This window comes from Mercenaria mercenaria, chromosome 14 (genome assembly GCF_021730395.1).
Source record: "Mercenaria mercenaria strain notata chromosome 14, MADL_Memer_1, whole genome shotgun sequence".
Lineage (NCBI taxonomy): Eukaryota > Metazoa > Mollusca > Bivalvia > Venerida > Veneridae > Mercenaria > Mercenaria mercenaria.
In genome coordinates this window covers 3,547,624-3,567,273 of record NC_069374.1, presented here as the reverse complement: position 1 = coordinate 3,567,273, position 19,650 = coordinate 3,547,624, and the positions used below count along the sequence as shown (strand labels likewise).

General features: G+C 35.7%; 1 protein-coding gene across 1 annotated transcript; it reads right to left on the bottom strand.

The window, feature by feature from the left end:
- Positions 1-873: 873 nt before the first annotated feature.
- Positions 874-18,564, bottom strand: LOC128548623 (uncharacterized). Its single transcript, XM_053523992.1, has 3 exons — positions 18,208-18,564; positions 17,846-17,885; positions 874-1,565 (listed from the first exon to the last, which is right to left on the bottom strand). Exon 3 carries the CDS (start codon positions 1,540-1,542, stop codon positions 874-876), a length of 669 nt encoding a protein of 222 aa, XP_053379967.1. The 5' UTR covers positions 1,543-1,565; positions 17,846-17,885; positions 18,208-18,564.
- Positions 18,565-19,650: the final 1,086 nt, after the last annotated feature.

Genomic DNA, 19,650 nt, shown 5'->3' with positions numbered 1-19,650 from the left:
TTTGAGCACTTCGTGCTCAGGTGAGCTAAAAAGGATTGACATAATCATAGTATGAATAGTAAGCAACATTCGTGAAAGGTTTCAGCACATTGTAGCAAGGCCACGCCTCAATGAAACGTCTCGGAAGAGTCTGATTTATGAGTCATCGATTCATTTAATTGTTCATACCTGTTAACTGATTCAGACTGGAAGACCAAGTTTAAAATTTATATAGATCTATAAACGACTAAAACTATCTACAATTTTAATGTTTACTCTTTAGGTCAAACTGATGCGATTCGAAGATCTTTAAAATGAATGAAACTTTTACACACTGTTGCTAAAACATATCATGAAATACTGGCATAATACTTTGCTATTTTCGCATATCTAATTTTATGTGATATACTAAAAATATGAATATAAAACCTGTTATTCATATATTGAGCTATAGCTATTCGTAATATTAAAAATAAATGATACACACCATTCTTAAATATAATTCTAACATAGCTCGATTTGATTTCCAGTTAAGCAAAAAAGAAAATCAAGCTCTATATATTCTGCGATAAACAACGGTTGACGCGCGGACCGGTAAGAGACATTATGACGTCAATTATGACGTCATATTGCCGCATTACGTTCGATACATTACTCCTCCCGTAAACGAAGTCCAGTATAATATCTATTAAAATATATCAATGAGCATGTCAGAATGAAAACAATCAAGGCCTTCTTGTTATTTATCGTCTAATTTACCACGGTTCATCGTTCAGATGCTTCAGTATTTAACCACTCGGGCTAACGCCCTCGTGGTTCAATTCCTACGCATCTGAACTCTGAACCGTGTTAAATCAGACGATAAACAACTAGAAGGCCTTGATTATTTGTTAATTATAATACAATTTTACCTGAGAAAGATTTTCGCTTTACTGTGGTTGCCTCAAGTATCGCTAGCGACCTATTGGATGTGTCTTTGAGTTCTTCAATTTCACTTCTAAGTTGAACAATGATATCCTCGTACCAAGTTTTAAGTGTGTCACCAAGACTCGGAAGATTGTTAATCTTAACATCTTCTATATGGTTCCTTATCTCATCTCCATACGTTCTTCCTCCAACAATCTGGGCTAGCGTTAGAGTCGCTGTCTCAATATCGTTCCAAACTGTGTCAAATTCACTATCTTCTGTAACTATGTTTCCCGGCTTGTGTTGGCGCTTGTTGCGAATTTCACGGATAATTTTTATCAACTGATCCTCACCATTTAGCATCTGTCTCCCAAACAGTCCAAGTAATAGACTCGATAGTAAGCTTACGTCCCATTTTGTTTCGTCAGCATTCGGATATATCAAGTTAAATTGATCTTTCCGTATGGACTTTGGTGGAAGCTTCACAAGTTTCTCGACATCTAATTTGCGAAATTTCATGTAAGTATCAAGTGTAGTAAAAGGTACGCCTGGACTAGCGTCTGACTGTGCCAAGTTTAAGAAAAACTTTCTCAAAGGCAAAGGACAAATGTCTGTTATAAGTGTGATCAACCTGTAGTCTTTGTCTTTACTCGCCATGACTGATCATCATCTTTAAAAACCTGGAAAAGAAAACATCGGACTTAGTGTTTGTAGTACTAGTATCTAAATTAAAGGCTAGTGAAAAATTTCTTCCAACAAAACTGAAATGAACCAAGAAAAATGTCGTTTTCTCGGCTCGTCAGTTTAATGGTTTGCTGTGGATTTTAAAACAATTACTTGATTGCGCATCCAATGTCATGTACTATTTGTTTATACGTAGTGTAGGCTATAAGCCAGATGATTGTGCACTTTTTAGAAGAGTTTTAAATTTGTATGATTCTTGCGTATTGTATCATAACATTACAATTTTGATGTAGAACCCATTGCTGCATGAACTATTTTACAAAATTTAGACCGATTTTTAGGAAACTTTACCAGTGGAGATTTTAATTGTACTTTTCATAACTTTTTTATTTTTTGCTCAATTAAAAAATATCTTGTACAAATATTTGTCTTTTAAATGCCGACGCGGCACGTATATTTGTTTGGTGTTTGTTGCAAAATTATTGGAGCGTATCGAACTTTATTGATTTAAGCAATTATTCATGTAAAACATGTAATCATTGACTTAATTTGTAAAAAAATCATGTAAAGATTAAGATTGGAGCCGTGCCAACTAGATTTAATACAAAAATGGATAAAATGTCAATGTACGCATAAGTAGATTGATCTGAAACTTTTTAGTTGACAATTTCATTGCAATTTTTTTCATACAATGTTCAGAAGCTTATGACAAAAACAACTGGACCGTGACAAATAGTATTTATTGCAAGCATGCACGTATTCATTTGTAAATATTGACAAATACTATTAACAAATCATGCAGATGATAGCCAATATGACGTTCATATGAAATAAGGCAAAGTGTCAAAGCGAGCTTTACGACTTTGTTACTACTCGAAATGCGCAGATTCTTGGGAAAGTGTTCAAATAAGGAACGAAGGTAGTAATTCGCCGTTTCTGCCTCTGTGGTCATACTGAACACTGACTCTTGAAGTAGTCCGTGTTAGTATATAGTGCTATTTTCCCGTCTAGTTAAAATTTCGCGGGGAGGACCTTGGACCCTATCTCTATTTTCTACTCTTATGCAGCCGGGAAATGTGTACATTTCAACCTGATTCTCTCAAATTCTTTATCAGAGATGTCTTAAAATGCACCATTTTGTCTTTTATAATATCAAAATACGCTTGGGGAGGACCCTTGAAATCCTATCTTTACTTGTATCCCAATTATGCAGGCGACTAGTGCAAACCTTTTAACCTTATTTCCTCATTTTTATTCGAAGGATGTTTAAAATGCACAGCTTTGACCCCGAACACAACCCTCTATGTGAACTCCAATTATGTAAGCAAGTAGTGTGACATTTTGCTCAGATATTTGTCTGAAATCGCTTGAAACTAACACAGTTGTATTGTATAGTGTCAAAACTTTTCAAGACCGCAACTTAGCAGACGAGTTGTGTGTACATTTCTAAAACGTTTTGTCGAGATTTTTTTATCTGAAATAACTAAAAATACACCATTTTGTCTTGCAGAATTTCAAACAAAATCTCAGGATGGGCCCCTGTAACCCTGCATTAACATATGCTACAACTCAACGTGATTTCTATGGTTGAAGAAAAATATGTTTAAATTAACTGATGACCTGTAAAATCGTAGTTTGTACCTAAGCCATATATGAAACACTATAGCGTAGTCACACCCGTAATTGTATAGTTGCTAACAACAAGTTCAGTTACAAGGTTTACTAAAACTTATATTCTTACTTAATGTTTACTCATATAAAATCAAAACAGAAAAAGGATAACGAATCTTAGAACACAAATTTTTATAGCACATAGACTGTATCTCACAATTAGATCTCGTCCAAAGGACTTACAGTAAAACATCTTTGATTGGCATTTAAGTTATAATTTTTATGTACTTTGGTGGCATGGCAGATATTACACATCACGCACTAGCTAGAATATTGATTAGATAGACATCATATATACCACGTCTGAATTAACATATTACTAAAGTTACGAATTATGAATTTAAACGCACGTGATAAAGCATGAACAATACAAGGATATTGTTAATAAGGAACGTGCTGTAGCACACATATAACAGCTGTTGTTTACAACATTGCAAAAATAATACGTGACCCGGCAAATTGCCGGTTACACGTTTAACTTGAAGACAAAATTGAAATGCAATATATATATAATACATGTACATTGAATGGACATTAAAAGTAAATAAAATCAATTACAAAACAATAATTCATACACACATTATAATACAAATATGTAACTATATTACAACTCTTTTTCCGAAAGAATTCTGCCTCCGTGTTTTTTCAGGGCTGGTCACGGCACTGATGTTTTAATCATGTCTATTTTATAAAAGATAAGGGTAAAGGTCTTGCTTATTATCGTATCACCCCTTAAAAGGGCTAGCCAATTTGGTTTATGAGATACATTTATTGTGCGTATCATTTGCCTCCAAACTCCTAGCACTTTGCGAAGGGCCGGGCGGACAGAAGTCGGTAACCGTTCATCTAACTTGCTCGTGGCTCACGAACCGGCCTTTTCGGAACGAGTCCCATGACAAACATCCCCCTTCGACCTCCTGATCCCGAGGAGGACGCCTTAACCACTGTGCCACGGTCACCGGTAAGTGTCGATATAAAGAACATGAAAATGTGAATAAATACAAGGGCCAATCCCCTCCCCCCCAACCCCATCCCCTCTTATCACCTGACGACTCGTTTTGTAGATTCCCAATGACAATCGTTTTCATATTAAGCTCAATATATGCATGTATGAAGACAAGGTTTTGACATGTTCATTTATAACATAACATTTTATACTTTGCGTTGCGGATACTAAGAGGTTATTTTTGTTTATGACATCTGACCTTGATCTGAAGGTTTAATCTTGTTCTTGACCCTGAGAACAAATTGTTAGATATTTCTGAAGGAAAGAAAACTGAAATAACGGTGCTGAAGGCAAGAATCTGATATGTGTCGGACATTGACAGCCAAAGACAGTGTACAGAAACGGACAGACAGACAGATTGAAATATTGAAAAAAGCTCGTAGAACACGAAATGCCCCCCTCCACCCCTTGATGCATTCAGTAACTGCACAAAGAACAGAACCTATTGGGTCATTGTGCACTGAACGTTTGACGTTCTGACATCAAATCAAAATAAAGGGCATTTACCAGTCATAAATGACCTCTAGATCAAATCTGAGTTTAGACCAAAGCATTCTCTTGTTATTTGACAAAATATTTTAACTGTTCTGGGTCAATGTTTTACCTTTGATCTACTGATCTCAAATCAACAGGGGTCATCTGCTGGTCATGATCAGCCACCCTAAAAGTTTCGTTAATTTCGTGATTCTAATCCTAAGCGTTCTCACGCTTCAACTGTTCCGGATCGCTGTGAACTTGACCTTTGACCTACTGGTCTCAAATGAATAGGAGTCATCTATTGGTCATGATCACCCGATAAAGTTTCGTGATTCTAGGCCTAAGGGTTCTCAAGTTATCGTCCAGAAACTGTTTGACCGTCTGGATCCCTGTGATCTTGACCTACTGATCTCAACATCGACAGAGATCATATGCTGATCGTGCCAAATCTCCTTATCAACTTTCAAAATCCTGTGCCAAAACATCCTTGAGATATCATCTGGAAATGGTATACCTGTTCTTCGCCAATTTGACCTTGACCTTTGACCTACTGACCTCAGTATCAGTAGTGGTCATCCACTGGTCATGATCAACCTTTCTCTTAAGTTTCGTGATTCTAGGTCTAAGCGTTTCCAAGTTTTGTCCAGAAGCTGTTTAAATGTTTCGGGTCACTGTGACTTTAACCATTGACAAAGTGACCTAAAAGTCGATAGAGATCATTTGCTGGTCATGACCAACCTTCTTATCGACTTTCATAATCCTATGCACAAGCATTCTTGAGTTATCATCTGGAAACTGTAGACCAGTTCTTCGTCAATGTGACCTTGCCCTTTGACCTACTGACATCAAAATCAATAAAAGTTATCTGCTAGTCATGATCGACCTTTCTTTTAAGTTTCATGATTCTAGGACCAAGCGTTTCCAAATTATCGTCAAGAAACTGTTTAATTATTCCCGGTCACTGTGCCTTGACCTTTGACCTACTGACCTCAAAATCAATAAAAATAAATATGCTGGTTATGACCAACTTCCCTATCAAATTTCATGATCCTAGGTTTAAGCGTTCTTGAGTTATCATCCGGAAACCGATTGTTCAACATAATAAAAGACCGACAGACAGACCGACTGACTTCTGAAAACAATAAACTCCTCCTTCTTAGAACAAGGGGCATAAAAATAGGGCTTCACAACTAATTAACATGTCATTTACTACTTACAACATCGTTTTCTGAAAGATAGCTAAACAAAACTATTCAAAAATCAAACTTTAAATATACCATTATACGTGTTGTCCAATTTTTCTATAATTTTACAAATTCAAGGGCCGTAACTCTCATATATGCATATCTATTTCAATTTTTAGCCCCAAGACTGATTAATAATTTCCTCCGACATACATTTCGCATAAAATGTTGGGAATTTGTATTTCATAAAAAAAAGTATATGGTGGGTGTTGTATACTAATACCTTTTATAAATGATTTCAAGGGGCATAACTCTGACCCTTTTTATTTACCATAAAAGGCTTGGTAGAGGTGGGTTCTACATCTAAAGTGTTCCGTTATAGATAGTAGTATTGTATTAGATAAAGATCAAAACTCTTCTAAAAAGTGCACAATTCGGCCATATTTTCAGCCTTATAGCCTACACTAACGAGGGGTGTTCAATAAATACCCGGAAAAGTGCTCTCATTTCTTTATTTCTAGTCTCGTATAAATGAATATTTCGTATATATAAGTATAAGATAAAATAATTAATCTCTTTTTTATGTAATCAATTCATCCATTAGTCTAATAAAACTTAAAAATTGTTAATATTAGCCAGGTAAAGTTGTCCATTATCACATGAATGACTGCTTGGAGCACACAACATGTAATATTTACTGGTAAAATTTAGTGCATTCATTATCATTCATTAATATCAAGATTGTTCATTTTGTGAATAGCAATCCAGTTTTAGAGAAACAAATCGTTTCGCTTCAAACATCTTTCAATCTAATAACTGAAGAAAAAAAAACAATAAAATTAGGGAAAAAAAAGGAATCAGTCAAGTAGTAAAGTTCGAACTTTAAAAATCTATAAATAGTATCCAATATTTATTTATTTATTTATTATTTATTATACCAGATTTATATAGCGCCCTTTTCATGATCAATTTCACGTTCAAAGGCGCTTTACATAGTTCCAATGCAGCCACACAGGGCGCATAATTCATCCTCTACTAGTACAGACACAGAGCGATCTGACCAGAGGGACAGAGTGAGACAAAGCCCCCACGACAGAGAGATCAGAAGTCAGATACAGGCTTGTCCGGCTAACTTAGCCTAGCTCATTTCGAATAGACAGCCTGGTTCTTTAACGTGCCCAGTGTATAGCACTGATACACGCAAGGATTGCCTGGGTTCCTGACCAGTACACCTCTAGTTGGGTGGGAAACACAGTAGTAGCATGAAGGATATAGTGACAGTACTTAGTTTGTTCAAACGACATGTTTTTTAACTCTATGTTCATTTGCTTTCTCTCCTCAGGAATGCTCAGAAAATATTACATTTTTTGTTAACTTCAAAGGAATATTTTTGTGTATTCAGTTAAGGGGGTATCCGTTTAACAAGAGATCACAGAGTGATCTTGGCGCCCACCAATGTGCCATTTTTGAGAGTTCCAAATTTCAAGACTTATTGACTAGCTCAAGGTCAAATATCATTTCCGTACACAACACTGTGCGTGTGGTCCAAATCCGAAAGCTGTAGCTTGAGAAATGTGAAAGTAGGTCACTACACCAATTTCAAGGACAAAGTTCTTTGTACACAAAACAATGCATGTAGTTTGAGAAATTTGAAAGTAGGTCATTAGGTCAATCTTAAGGTCAAAGTTTATTTCCATACACAAAACTATGCAAGTGGTCCAAATTTGAAGGCTGTAGCTTGAGAAATGTAAAAGTAGGTCACTAGGTCAAAATCAAGGTCAAATTTCACTTTAGAACACAAATCTATGTATGTGGTCCAAATTTGAAGCCTGTACCTTCAAAAATGTAAAAGTAGGTCACTAGGTCAATCTTAAGGTCAAAGTTCTTTGGTACACAAAACTATGCAAGTGGTCCAAATTTGAAGGCTGTAGCTTGAGAAATGTGAAAGTAGGTCACTAGGTGAATGTAAAGGTCAAATTTTGTTTCGGTATACAAAACTATGCATGTGGTCCAAATTTGAAGGCTGTAGCTTGAGAAATGTGAAAGTAGGTCACTAGGTCAAAATCAAGGTCAAATTTTATTTCGGAAAACAAAACTATGCATGTGGTCCAAATTTGAAGCCTATACCTTCAAAAACGTGAAAGTAGGTCACTAGGTCAATGTAAAGGTCAAAGTTTGTTTCGATACATAAAACCATGCATGTGGTCCATATTTGAAGGCTGTAGCTTGAGAAATGTGAAAGTAGGTCACTGGGTCAAAATCAAGGTCAAATTTCATTTAATAACACAAAACTATGCATGTGGTCCAAATTTGAAGCCTGTACCTTCAAAAATGTGAAAGTAGGTCACTAGGTCAATGCCAAGGTCAAAGTTTTTTTCAGTGCACAAAACTATGCATGTGGTCCAAATTTGAAGGTTGTAGCTACAGAAATGTGAAAGTAGGTCACTAGGTCAAAATCAAGGTCAACTCATGTCAAGGTTCATCTTGCCACTCAAAACCATACATGTGGTCCAAATTTGAATGTTGTAGGTTATTGACAAGAAATTTTTAAAAGTTTTTCCCTATATAAGTCTATATGAACCATGTGACCCCCAGTGCGGGGCCATATTTAGTTTAAACTAATTTGTTTTAGCTCGATTGTGATGAAAGCTTCAAGCTTATTGGAACCACTCTCGAGTCCGCTTCCTGGAAAAACCAGTACTGGTGTCATATGAGAAGTCATTGTCGTGACCCCAGTGGGGCTCGAACCCATGACCCCTGGATTGAGCGGCCATATTTGACCCTAGGGTGATAATTTTAACAAACTTGGTAGAGAACCACTAGATGATGCTACATTACAAATATCAAAGCCCTAGGCTTTGTGGTTTTGACAAGAAGATTTTCAAAGTTTATCCCTATATGAGTTTATGAAAACCATGTGACCACCGGGGCGGGGCCATATTTGACCCTAGGGGGATAATTTGAACAATCTTAGTAGAAGACCACTAGATGATGTCACATACACAATATCAAAGCCCTAGGCCCTGTGGTTTTGGACAAGAGGTTTTTCAAAGTTTTTCCCTATATAAGTCTATATAAACCATTTGACCCCCAAGGCGGGGCCATATCAGACCCCAGGGAAATAATCTGAATCATCTTGGTAGAGGACCACTAGATGATGCTTCATACCAAATATCAAAGCCCTAGGCTCTGTGGTTTTGGACAAGGAGATTTTCGAAGTTTTTCCCTATATAAATCTATGTAAATTATAGAAATAAACAAAGGGCCATAACTTACTAAATAATTGTTGAACCAGTCTGATTTTCAGGGGGACACAACTAGGGTACCAATACATCATTCTGACAAAGTTTGGTCAAAATCCCCCCAGTGGTTTCTGAGGAGATGCGATAACGAAAAATTGTTAACAGACGGACGGACGGAATGACGGACGGACCACGGACGCAGAGTGATTTGAATAGCCCACCATCTGATGATGGTGGGCTAAAAAGGGACCATTTCCCTCAAGAATCCCCCAGGTCGATGGAAATAATGCAAGAGATGACAGGGCTGGAAGTATTTGGATGTGTCGTTAAACATGGCTGTTTATCAATTTATGGTTTAATAAAACGAGAGATATTTTACTTCTTCAACTAATATCATTTATCATAATGTATTTGTTCTTTAAGAAAAACTATTTTCAGCAATATTTCATGTATTTAATTATCATGTCACTAGAAAGTGCTTCACTTTCCAAGTAACCGTAAATAAAAACTTAGCTACAGGAGTAATACGAAATAAGGCACTGCCTCAATCGGGAATCGATCCAAATTTATATTAACTCATCACATAAGATTTGAAAAGAACACTGTCTAATGACAGCATCGATTCTGTATCATTTTAAAGGTAAATTTTGGGATAAGGCGTAAAAATTGTTTATTTCTGGTTTCCCGACCTATCCTAAAGTTTTGGCCCGACCTACAATGTTTTTTTTTGGCCCTGGAGAATATTTGTTTCAACCTTTTAACAAAAAGTTGCAAAACTGCAGTTTGTATGCTTTAAATATGGTCAGTGATGTTAAAAATCAACTTACTGATGCTCTAAAGGCATAACCTCCTTATTTGTAACCATTTTTAACGCAAAAATAATTTCCAAAACGTCTAAAAATAAAAAAGAAGGAATAAAAAAAAAGATTCGACCTACCTACACTATTTCTTTTTTGCATGTTACCCTAAAAACAACACTGCCCCCATTTGAACTGATGTGCAAGACGTTGCGGTTCGGACAAGTTATGTCGACGCTTGTTATATTAAGCACAAAAAAGCGTATTCTTCCAAAAATCAAAGGCTGACGCTCTGTGCACGTGCTCGAAGGACACATTTTTAATTCCATAGAATATTTCTCCTTCGGTATATCGCATGTTACCGTAGAGCGATGCCTTTGCGACAAAAAAAAATCGTTATCATCGTCGCCAGAAACAATATTTATAATCAGTAACACTATGTACTTCATGCTACTGGGAACTGTTTCATAAAAAAAAGCATAAATGTAAAATTTCGAGTTATGCACATGCGGTTCTTTTGTCTCACTGAAAGTATGATTAATTTTCGTTGTGCAACTGTATTCATATAGCTTTTGGTGTATACTTTGGAGCAATCGGGACAAGTTTTTTTTCTATAGAATCGTTGGAAGTACCCGTCCGAAAATATAAACAAAGACTGTGCTGGATTTTTGATGTATTGTAAGATATTAACGACAGAATTAAAGGTCACATGGAGAGTTTCAGGAGGGAGTGCCTCTACGCGCATGCCATTATTGCATGCCTATGGATAGAACCACCGACCTTCTAAGCTGGACTGCTTCCTCGCATTAAATTTAGTCTTCAACCCACTCCTCAAAGCGAGATTTCGAACGCAAAACAATGTTAGGCAAATGTGATAAAAACTCAACGATCTTTACCACTCAAAGACGGAAAGGTCAAAGTTTTATTTTTATTCCTTTAGAGCCTACAGCTTAATAGCAAAACAAAATAAATCTATACAAAAAAAAAAAGAATAAAATTAATAGGACACTTTAAAATATCATACCATAAAGAAAGACGTCCCGATATGCCTAATGAATTCCATACTCTTTATTACCAAAGCATGTCACCGTCACAGCGTGAACAATCAAAGGCCTGAAGGGCCTGAGTCGGCTAATGATTGATGTACTGACAGTATAGTCTACCAGTTTCAGTTTGATTTTAGTTTTTTTCCTCAACTAAAGAGCGATTTTGTTACAATAAATGAAATGAACATTCGGTCGATGCCTAGTAAAACTTTGATTGACATTATACAAGTATTTCATAATTTAAACCCAATATATTTCTCTAAAATTGAAGAGTGGTTCGCAGAAATAAAAATGTTGGAAGTACAAACTACAATTTGACAGCTGACACTAAGATACTGCCCATGACTTTATATATTTTCCAGTAAACATTTGCCTCCGGCATTGCCAAAAGAGGCAATTATCAGCTGGTATATATTCGCACATGATAAAATTTGAATATGACAATTTATAATATTAAAATTTTACAGCGCGGATTGCCACATACAATTTGTAACGGATGGACGGAAGAACTGATATTTTACAGATATTATAATGGGCCTGGCGATAGCCTTGTCATATGTTAGGTATTGTTCAATCATATTATAAGTGATGTCAATTTAAAGTATACTTACTTTTGCGTTTAGAGATACATGTATGTAAATGTTGCTGAGTGTCAATATATAGTGTAACCGATATTAATAAATGCAGTTCTTTTTTAGTTAAAACTATCATTTATTCTATTTCAGACTTGTTAACCCCTTAAAAATCATGTCTGTTATCCCGAAGTCCATCCACTTTCAATTATCCATTTTGATTCATGTAGACAGACAAGGCCAGGCCCAGACTGGGCAGAAAAAATGTCTGAGCCATTTTTACGCGGTCGGTAGCAGGGTGGGTGTGGGGAGGGGAGTTTCTTTCCGCTTTAAATTGCAGTCAGATCTTGAAATGGGCATTGCGGCAGGTGGTAAAAGGGCAAATGTATCAAACTGTAAAGTGGCAATATGGGGGAAGGGTGTGGGAGGATATCCCCTCCTGCAAGTAGGGTTTGGGGTATTACCACAAGAAATTTTTGAATATGTAGACCCTTGATACAGCCTTTGGTGCGATTTTAACTGAAAATCTTCTGTTTCAATTTCTAAATATTACCTAGATTCTTTCTAGTATTACAATATCCAAAGTATGACTGTCACTTCATCTTTTTACTTTCAGATCATGCCTCAGGACTAGAATATGAGTCTGATATAGATTATATGTAGGTGTAATAAAAATAAATTCTAGAATCATTTCTGTTACAATAATATCTATCATGTATGTTACTTAAATGTTAAAATTTCATAACACAGCTCGATATTTACCCAAAATATTATATCCGGATACGATTACACTTTTCTCCAGTTTCAACAATATATTTTACAAATTGTGATGATACGAAGACATTTAGCAGCAATTGGCAGTATCTGACATTGAAGTTTACGGTTAAATTACCTCTTATTTAAATCTTTTCATAAAACGTTGTTTTCGTTTCGTCAAAGCAGCTAAACATAGACGATCTACTTTCGATTTCAAAAACTACAAGAAAATACAATTTAATGTTCGCCGATTTTTTATTTCTCGAAAAATAAGAAATAAAATCATTTTTAGTATCAGTAGTAACTAAACAAACCAGTAAGAGCTTCTTCTTCCGATAATTTATCCGTTTACTGACTGCAAAATTCAACCCACGCAAAGTCGTAGAAGCGTTGTTATAAACAGGTCACGCGTGTTCGCCGACAAGTGTCCAGAATGTAGTTAGGATTCATCCGCAAAGTCTCGCGGAAGAATTAACGTACTGCACATATCTTATTCCGGTCATTTAAAATGAAGCTGTCATAATTTAATTTCATCGATGTGGTAAACTCTTTGATAAGAGACATTCAAATGCTTTCAGAGGTATCCACTCCATAAAATACTAGCAGTATGTTCTGGAACTATATTTTGTCTTTCGCTGGATGTTACGCAAGCTTTGTAAGTCTGCGCAATTCATAAAATGCACAGTGCAATAAATTTGTTATTTACGCAATGATTTTAAAGATTATTTTTTGAAACGGACAGGGTAACAAATGGGTAATTTGGCTAATGAGTTAATATGCAGTTTTTATTTGAATTTGTGAACATCATATTTGCTATTTTGTGACAAAAGGGCATAAAATTCGTCACCATAATCATATGCGCAAATGTATTACCAAATCCCGCAGAATCGTTATGCGTGTTTATGCTTAATGAGTTACCGCGGAAGAAAATACGTGGCTTTATTCGAGTATTGCACAATTACAAGTCATAAATATGACAGATTACATCGTATATTGGTCATAGCAAATAGGATTGACATAAATGAACTTCATTCGATCAATGAACTCTTTGAAATTAGAGACAATCTAATGGAACTACATCACTTCGCTGTGTTGTGAGGCCATTTAAGAATGAGAAATCGTGCGATAGCAAGGACTCGTCAAACGCTTGACAGCGTTTAGCCGACTCAATAATTACTGTACTTTAGTTAGATTATACGGTGAGAAAAAAAAAACAAATCTGCAATCATTGCAATCTTGTCAAAATAGATAGGACGTTTCGGGACTGCTCGATAATTTTTGATTTATGCTGTCATCCCGGTAAGCCAAGTGAGTAAGGCTAACTATAATCATACCTACAACTAGGCCTACTGTATTAGTTCATTCTCGAAAGTTTTCAACTCAGTTTTATTCATTATATTTAAAAGTGGCAAAGACACAAATACGTCTAACAAAATAGTATGCATACATATGAATTAATATAACATAAATAGCCCAAAAATTATCATTTTACAAATTTAGATAGACTTTTTGTTTCATATTTTGTAAAAGCCCTAAACTGCATAAAATGAAAAAGTGATGGAAATCCTCCAGTCGCTCAACACGACATGAACGAAAATCGGTTTGAGTGAGCATGTTCATAGAGGTAGTGGGAATGCAAGCTATCGTCCATGCCCTCTAGCACCGGGTTGAGCAGACCTCAACATTTACACATGTTATAAGTACCAGAAAATAATTTAGAGGCATCAACAGATGCATTCATACGGCGGTGCACATTGAAACATTCAGTGATGTACAGAGTGCAGTTCCGTGTAAAGCGGCATATGGTCACTAGCTAAATTAATAGCCTTGCCCGAGACGAAAATACAAAGGGAAGAACTAAACAAACTACAACTTAGCTAGGGGTTCTCTGGTTATGGAGCCTGCATATTACAGAAACCAAACTGCCAGACGAGAAATTTAATCAAAGCACTGAGATGACTGATGTGGGCAGCGATTGACAGCTTCTGGTAATGGGCATGAACAGTTAGCTTAAGTTTGGTGATTCTAGTTAAACTACTTTTGATTAATAAGCATTTTCAACCTTTCTTTTACCAAATCAAGGGATAAAACTCTGCTTTTACTCTGTAAAAGGGGATAAAATAATATATGAGCAAAGCTCCTGTGCTTATTGAAAATTTTGTGAGTATTGGTTATTTTTGCTCAAAACCTTTTTTGAATTATAAGCATTTTTTCAACAAATCAATGGGAAACACCCTGCTTTTACTGGAACAAGGGGAATAACAGTAAATGTGAGCAAAGGTCAAGGACTAATTGATAATTATGTGTTGTTTGGAGATTCTAGTTATAACAAGATCTTGTAGAACACTTGCATGAATTAACTGACAAGGAACAGAAATTATTTGGTCACTGCCTACTGGACATTTAACGTATTATAATAATGGGTGGGTCATTTACCAGTCTTAAATGACCTCCGTATCAAATGTGATCTTAGACCAAAGCATAATCTAGTTTTCTGGCAAAAAATATTCTATTGTCAATGTGACATTGACCTTTGACGTACTGAACTCAAAACCAATAAGGGTCATTTGCTGGTCATGACAATTCTCCCGATCTCATGATCCTAGGCCCAAGCGTTCTCCAGTTATCATCCGGACACTGATTTGTCTACAGACCGACCAACATCCATCATCAAACATTAATATTTAAAATATACCCGGGCCCCCTCCTTCGAATGAGGGTAATTAAATTTCAAATAAGAAGATGCCCATGTCTCCCTAGTACCCAATGCATAGTCGTAATAGGCAAGAAGTCAATAGAGGATAGGAGCGAAAGACAAAGAGACACTAATATATGAAATAGAGATCATCTACTTGGCATGTCCAGTCACCCTATGAAGTTACAAAATTCTGGGTCAAATGGTTCTCAAGTAAACCGTGTTCCATGTTTAGGTCTCTGTGACCTTGATCTTTGATCGAGTGAGTCCAAAATCAATAGGGGTCATCTACTCTGCATGTCCACTCATCCAATGAAGTTTCAACATTCTGGGTCAAGTGATTCTCAAGTTATTGATCCAGAAAGAGTTTTTCCATCTTCATGCCTCTGTGACCTTTCCCTTAAGCCAAGTGACCCCAGAACATTAAGGGTCATCGGCTTTGTAACTCCTATCATCGTGATTGAAGGTTCTGGGTCAAATGATTCTAAAGTTACTGGTTGGAAACTGTTTTTAAAGTTCTGGTTCCTGTGACCTTAACTTTTGATCAAGTGATTCAAAAATCAATAGGGGTCATCTACTCAACATGTCCAATCATCCTATGAAATTTCAACATTCTGTGTCAAGTGGTCCTCATGTTATTGATCAGAAACGGGTTTCCATGTTCAGGCCCCTGTGACATTGACAGGTGATTATTTATTCTTTTTTTTTCAAATGAGATCTCATCTTGGTAATAGCAGGCTATGAATATATTATACATAAAATACATAGATAAAAGACACTTCAGAATAGTTCTGAAACTAAAAGCAACCATAAAAGAATATTTACAATGAAATTAAATGTTTTATTCAATTTTAAAACAACCAAAACAACTACTACTCTCTCCAATATCAGCACACATCATGATCTTTGGGTCGCATTCAATCATTTTTTCAGCTGTAGATTAATATAATACGCTTCATAATCATGACAATATGCATCTTTTAGTGTTGTTACATTTCTGGTCCTTTGGGATCATGGAGTCCATTCAACATATGTGTAATAGAGTTCTGCTTAAGCCGGCCCGCTATTGTATAATTATCCGAGAAGAAATCGTACGCCAGAACGTGAAATATTTGGGGACGAAAACACCGCAAATATAGCGGCGATTGAAAGGCGAATTTGTTAAAAATAATGTTTCTTTCGAATTAATTATATCCTTTAATGATATGTCAATTACAAACACCAGCTGGAACGTAATTTTTTTAATTTATTAAATCAAATTGAAGTGTAAACGTTCGTATTTTCGGGAAACAGGTACGAATTTTTCGCCCCCTCCGTTACGGCTGCAATTATTTTCCTTTTTAAGTCGTGCAAATAAAAAATTATTTACGTAAATATTATGAAATGATCGTATCTTTCTCTTTAAAAAAATAAATAGGATAATACCTCATCTGTTGATTTCATGTAATATATCTTTCCATAAACCTATTTCTATTCTACGCAGTTCAGCGGATACACGGGCGAAATTTTATCCGAAAATAAAACGCACGCCGTGCTAGTTAGATGTTTTCTGATCATGTGACCAAAACAAGCTCTTTGGTGTTGTTATAATAATAAAATTTCGATTAACATTTCTAGCAGAAACTAAGTTTTAATTTAAAACGTTTACAAAAGACGCAACTTGGTTTTAATACCAATTATAGATCAACGCGGATACTGCTGAATAGAAGTACTATACTATACTATTTTTGTAGATTATTTATAGTTTATTTTGGTCACGCGATAAAGAATTGTTTTGGTCATGTGATCAAAGCAAGCATGCTCATTTTCATGCGCGTTGTTTTTGTTATAAAATATAGATTACGACAAATTTGTACTTAAGCAGTGCATTTTTTGATAAAGTTGAATCTCAGAAGCTTTCTGAAAGTTTAACAGACTTGAATTACGTAAAATATATGGAGGACATGGAACTACTTGTTCTTCGGTTTCGGATAAGAATTTTGACCGTAAATTTGTGGTATGGTAAATCTGTGGTCACGCTTCGCTGCCCACAAAAATCAGGCAACATATCAACTCGGCCGCAGTATCGGAACCACCAAAGCCGGAATGTTCAAGCAAGCACCATATCCAACTAATTTGACGTGATCCTATGAAAAATTGAGTATTTTTTTTTTCATATGGGGAATATCCCCACTCGCAGTTTAGATTGCCATAAACAAATATAAAACAATCTGAACGTCGAATTATTTTGACTAATCCAAGAGGTGATTCAGCTGATGTCACGTTTTGAATTTCCGGTGAATAACAAAAAAAACAACAAAGAATATTCAGTTCTTTCCAAAAACCATTATGTTATGATTCAGCCAAATAGTTTCCTTTGTCTACCAGAAGGGAACAAAAAACAAAGACAAATATCAAACAGGGAATGCCACGCACCAAAAACGCAGCCTCCTCAAAACGAAACCCACAGCACGCACACGCGTGCACCACACACACACACACACACACACACACACACACACAGCCAACACATTAGGACAAAACGAACAAACAAAGGAACACACACACACGCACAAAGCCAACACATCAGGACAAAACGAACAAACAAAGGAACACAGTGGGGCACCGCCTTGGAACGGTCAGTGGCAAAAACACCACTGGGGAGCTTAAACCGGTTTATGGTGCGCACCCAACCTCACTCTTACCCCCACCATGTTCCAAAGACACGGGACAGTGTAAATAAAAGTAATCCCCTCCAGGTGAATCTCTTACACACGTAATGGAAACAAAAAGGCATGGCATGTAAAACACAAAAATGCTCGTGTATAAATATATAAAACAATACTTATACCTTTATATTGAAATTTGGTACCGTCATAACAGAGAATAAACTAAAACAATAGAAATTCATAGGTGACTTCGGTGAGCTCAAAAAAAGCAATTTCAAGCACAAATATTAATGTGGAATGTAAAGTAAGTTACAAACTACAATATCCGACCAAGATACATACAAAAACAATGCATTTGCAGAATAGAGAGATAAAAATAATTTTGGCAGCTCGTGAAAACTAACGACAAATTTTGACAGGTATATGATGACTCATGACCTAATTAATTTTTTTTCTAACTTCCAGTTTGATTTCCATAAAATGGGTATTCTACATTGTAGCTTACAACTCATAAATTAAAACAATTAAAAGAATATATTGTTACCTCACTGTCGTTTTGTCTATCCAAGTCACGTACGAATTCCTATTGTTTCGGTCATTTGTCACTAATTAGAGCAACTCACAGTGTTGCAGTCATACAAAGTACAACCCTATTTTCACATAGATATTGAGAATTTATCTAATGAGCACATGTATTTGAAACACAATTTCAATACCGATTGTGTATTGTAATAATGCTAAACTATTTCAGCTGTGACTTGTCCTTAAACAATACAGCGAGAGTATTGGAACCACCCTAGACCTAGTCGAAATATTCAAGCTGAAAAATTAAACAGCATAAATGTGCTGTATGATCTGAAGAGTTTTCTGTTGACTTCAACAGTGTTCAATGCAGTTGATAAAGTAATATAAATTAATCTTACCTTTCGAAGAATGATTACTGTTTTACCATAAGGAGTAATGTTTAAAATTAGATCGGGTAAAACCAAGTAGTTTCCATAAATAGTGTTTAAAACTGGAAATACCGAACAAAAATAAACAAATTTGATACGTTGGAATACCTGAAGTTACACATCGCTGCATTTTAAGTTAATTGTAAATTCATATATCATCGTAGCAATAAACCCTGCTAACCCCACAAAATTGAACTTTTAAAATCAGCTTTTTGTGTTGCATAGGTATTCTAAAAACTGTGTGATTTTAAGACATAAAAGTAATTAAACACTTTTTCCTCGGAGTGCGTTCGATTCGGTAAAGCGAGAGTACATTAGTGTTACTCTTGCGCATGCGCAGGTTATTTTCGGAGTCCACAGGTGCTAGACACATAATCAAATATTTTACTTTTAGGCCTATATATGTATATATATGATCTCATATATACATATATATGCCTACGAGTAAAATATTCGGTTATGTGTCTAGCACCTGTGCTCGAGTCAGGTCGAGTTGAGCGTAAATATGATCATGCAATCAAAAGGATTTTAATCAAAAGGACGCATCTATATCTAATAGTTATAGTATGTGTGGGAGTGTGTTACCAGGATATATCAGAGCTAGGGGTACATCGAGGGTATTTTTCTCTGCACATATCGTCGAGGCCGGTAGGCCGAGACAGATATGTGCAGAGAAAAATACCGAGATGTACCCCTAGCTCTGATATATCCTTGTAACACACGAGCATTACATATTATAACTGTTTTATCGCATAGTTTTATCATTAAAATTTATATATTATTTTCATTTAAATTTGTTTAGTATTATTTTTACTCTTTTGATTCCCTTTCTGCGCCTCGCTGACTGAAACAATAAAACTTCTGTTTTAGAAAATGTGTTCCCCAGATAAAAGTATCCAACAGATTTCTGCATTGGTTTTAAATCTTTGCATTTCATTGGCCAAATATATTGTAAAGCTTGTTGTTTTGTTTGTAAAAAAAATCAAATTCAGAAATCTCAGAACTTCATATATTTCATGTATTTCTGAATTTGG

Bases quoted from the DNA above. Each gene is read 5' to 3' on its own strand.
- LOC128548623 (XM_053523992.1), bottom strand. From the start codon at position 1,542: ATGGCGAGTAAAGACAAAGACTACAGGTTGATCACACTTATAACAGAC.